General features: G+C 38.2%; 1 protein-coding gene across 10 annotated transcripts in view; it reads left to right on the top strand.

Annotated features, from left to right (window-relative positions):
- The window catches only part of Atp11c (ATPase phospholipid transporting 11C), a 119,631-nt gene that overhangs the window by 91,171 nt on the left and 25,619 nt on the right, over positions 1-2,841 (top strand). For all 10 annotated transcript variants that reach the window (XM_031363124.1, XM_031363153.1, XM_031363184.1 and 7 more), the window contains one exon: positions 2,022-2,081. In XM_031363124.1, coding sequence (XP_031218984.1) covers positions 2,022-2,081 — 60 coding nt within the window. The remainder of the gene's footprint in view (positions 1-2,021; positions 2,082-2,841) is intronic.

Raw genomic sequence — 2,841 nt, 5'->3', positions numbered from 1 at the left:
TTCCTTCACCTGTTTGATTGTGTTTTCCTGTAGTACTTTAAGGGAATTTTGCATTTTGCATTTTCTATGACTATTATGTCAATGTTTTCTAAGTTGTCATCTGCCCCTGAGATTCTCTCTTCTATCTCTTGCATTCTGTTGGTGATGCTTTAGTCTGTGACTCCTGATCTCTTTCCTAGGTTTTCTAACTCCAGGATTTGTGATTTCTTTTTTTGTTTGTTTGTTTTTCATTTTTAGGTCCTGAATGGTTTTGTTCAATTCCTTCACCTGTTTGGTTGTGTTTTCCTGTAATTCTTTAAGGGATTTTTGTGTTACCTCTTTAAGGTCTTCTACCTGTTTGTTTACGAATGTTTTCCTGCATTTCTTTAAGGGATTTATTTATGTCCTTCTTAAAGTCCTTTATCATCATCATGAGATGTGATTTTAAAATCAGAGTCTTGCTTTTCTGGTGTATTGGTGTATCCAGGGCTTTCTGTGGTGGGAGAACTGGATTCTGAAGATGCCAAGTAGCCTTGGTTTCTGTTGCTTATGTTCTTGCCCTTGCCTCTTGCCATCTGGTTATCTCTGGTGTTAGCTGGTCTTGCTATCTCTGACTGTGACTTGTCCCTCCTACAAGCCAGTGTGTCAGTACTCCTGGGAAACCATTTCTCTCCAGGAGGAATTTGGGTATAGAGAGCTGTGGCACAAGAAACTGGTGCAGACAGAAACCGGAAGGATCCTGTCATTTGCTCTTCCTTGGTTCCTGTATCCTGATGGTTCTGGGTGGGTCCCTCTTGGGCCAGGATTTTGAACAGAAGCTGTGGTCTTACCTATGCCCACAGGTGTGCCAGCACTTTTGGGAGACTAGCTCTCTCCTGGCCGGATTTATGTATGGAGCACTATGGCTCAGGATCAGTTCCAGGTACAGAAAGAAACTGGAAGGATCCTGTCCCAGGCTGCTCCTCAGTTTCTGTGTCCTGAGGGCTCCAGGCAGGTCCCTCTAAGCAGAAGTGGTGGTCTTACCTGTGCTCACAGGCGTGTCTGTATTCCTGGGAGACCAGCTTTCTCCAGGCGGTATATGGGTATGGAACACTGTGACACTGGATCAGCTCTGGGCCCTGTGGCACAGGATCAGCTCCAAGTGCAGATGGAAACCAGGAGTGCTACAGAGCTGTTGTAATAAAAGTATAATATTAGCAACAGAAAAAAAACATATTGTTCAATTGAATTGAATTGAAGACCCAGACATAAATCTGTGCATCTAAGTATACCTTATTTTTAAAAAAAGAAGGTAGAAATACATACTGGAAAAATATTTTTAACAAATCTTGCAGTCCAACTGAGCATCTGCATGTAGAAGAATCCAAATAGATCCATATTTATCACCATGCACAAAATTCAACTCCAACTCAAAGACCTCAACATAAAGCCTAATACACTGAACCTCATAGATGAGAAAGTGTGAAATAGCCTTAATCCCATTGGCATAGGAAAATACTTTCTGAACAGAAAACAGAACAGACACTAAGATCAAAATACACACTTTGGGTATTATGTAAGTTTGTAGTGATTGTATAAATCTAATTGATATTTAAGGGACAATACATTAGGTGTTGTATCATGCTAAATGAACTTATTTCTTTCCTGTCACAAGAATATAGCAAGCAAGGCCTGGTGTTTTATGATTGCAATTCTAGCACTTGGAAGGCTGAAACAGAAGGAAAACTATTAATTTGAGACCAGATAAGAGTATGTAGCAAGTTCCAAACTACCTTGGATTATAGTGTGAGACCTCCAAAAAGAAAGGAAAAAATTCAATAATAGCAAGAGGTTCTCATATGTGAGATCCTCTTTTCCATATGTAAGGGTAAAAGTTACTCTTAGTGTGAATTACTCATTTGAAACTCATTTGTTTACATCTTTGCAATAGAGAGTTGTTGCATTCGAACATTAGAAGGGTTTAAGAATTACTTGGTTCACATACATTTTGGTTTCAAAGTTAACTAAGTAAAAATACTAACTTTTGTCTTAATATTTTCCAGAACCTCTGTTTTATTTTGCCACAGTTTTTGTACCAATTCTTCTGTGGATTCTCACAACAGGTATGTGCCCTTCTTAGCAGAAATGTAGAGATACAAGAACTATAATGATGACTGACTCAGAAATTTGGTTAGTCCATAAGCACTTTAATGATGTGGCCAAGCTGTTGTGATTGGAGTATCTATGACTGCATTTTCAAATTTAGAGGCAAGCTCTATTTTGATTCTAAATGCTAGAAAGTAATGTTTTTCTTAGGATATTATAATAATCCAAACAAATGTCTTATCACTTTAAAACTAAGCAAATATCTTAAAAATGCTCCAGGTAAGGAGACGGTCTCTAAGGAGGTGATATAAAGTGTGTTAGTGCTGGCAGCAGCATGCATTATTGTGTGTTTGGAGTACATATGCTTAGTTTCTTTCCTATGGTACTCTGGTCTCCGTCTGCCTGTTATCTTATTAAAGAGATTGTTCCAGATAGCTCCTTTAAAATAGTAGCCTCTCACCTTGTTACATAATAACATTTTATTATTGCATTATATTTTTACAACCTTTATATTTTCCCTTCAGAGCACTAATATAGTATCCCACATCACATGTTTAATTGTCTGCCTCTTCCTCATCACTATATTGCAAGTTTTAAAGTGATAAGAACTCAGAAATCCGCCTGCCTCTGCCTTCCAAGTAATGGGATTAAAGGGGTGCACCACCACTACCTGGTGATCTTAAATCTTTGTATGTGAAAGTTGCCCCCATATTCTATGCAGAGTCATCGTTTTAATTTCATTGTGAATGTTGAATATACTGTATCTCTTGCCTTTTT

This window comes from Mastomys coucha, chromosome X (genome assembly GCF_008632895.1).
Source record: "Mastomys coucha isolate ucsf_1 chromosome X, UCSF_Mcou_1, whole genome shotgun sequence".
Lineage (NCBI taxonomy): Eukaryota > Metazoa > Chordata > Mammalia > Rodentia > Muridae > Mastomys > Mastomys coucha.
This window is presented reverse-complemented; position numbering and strand designations above follow the sequence as displayed.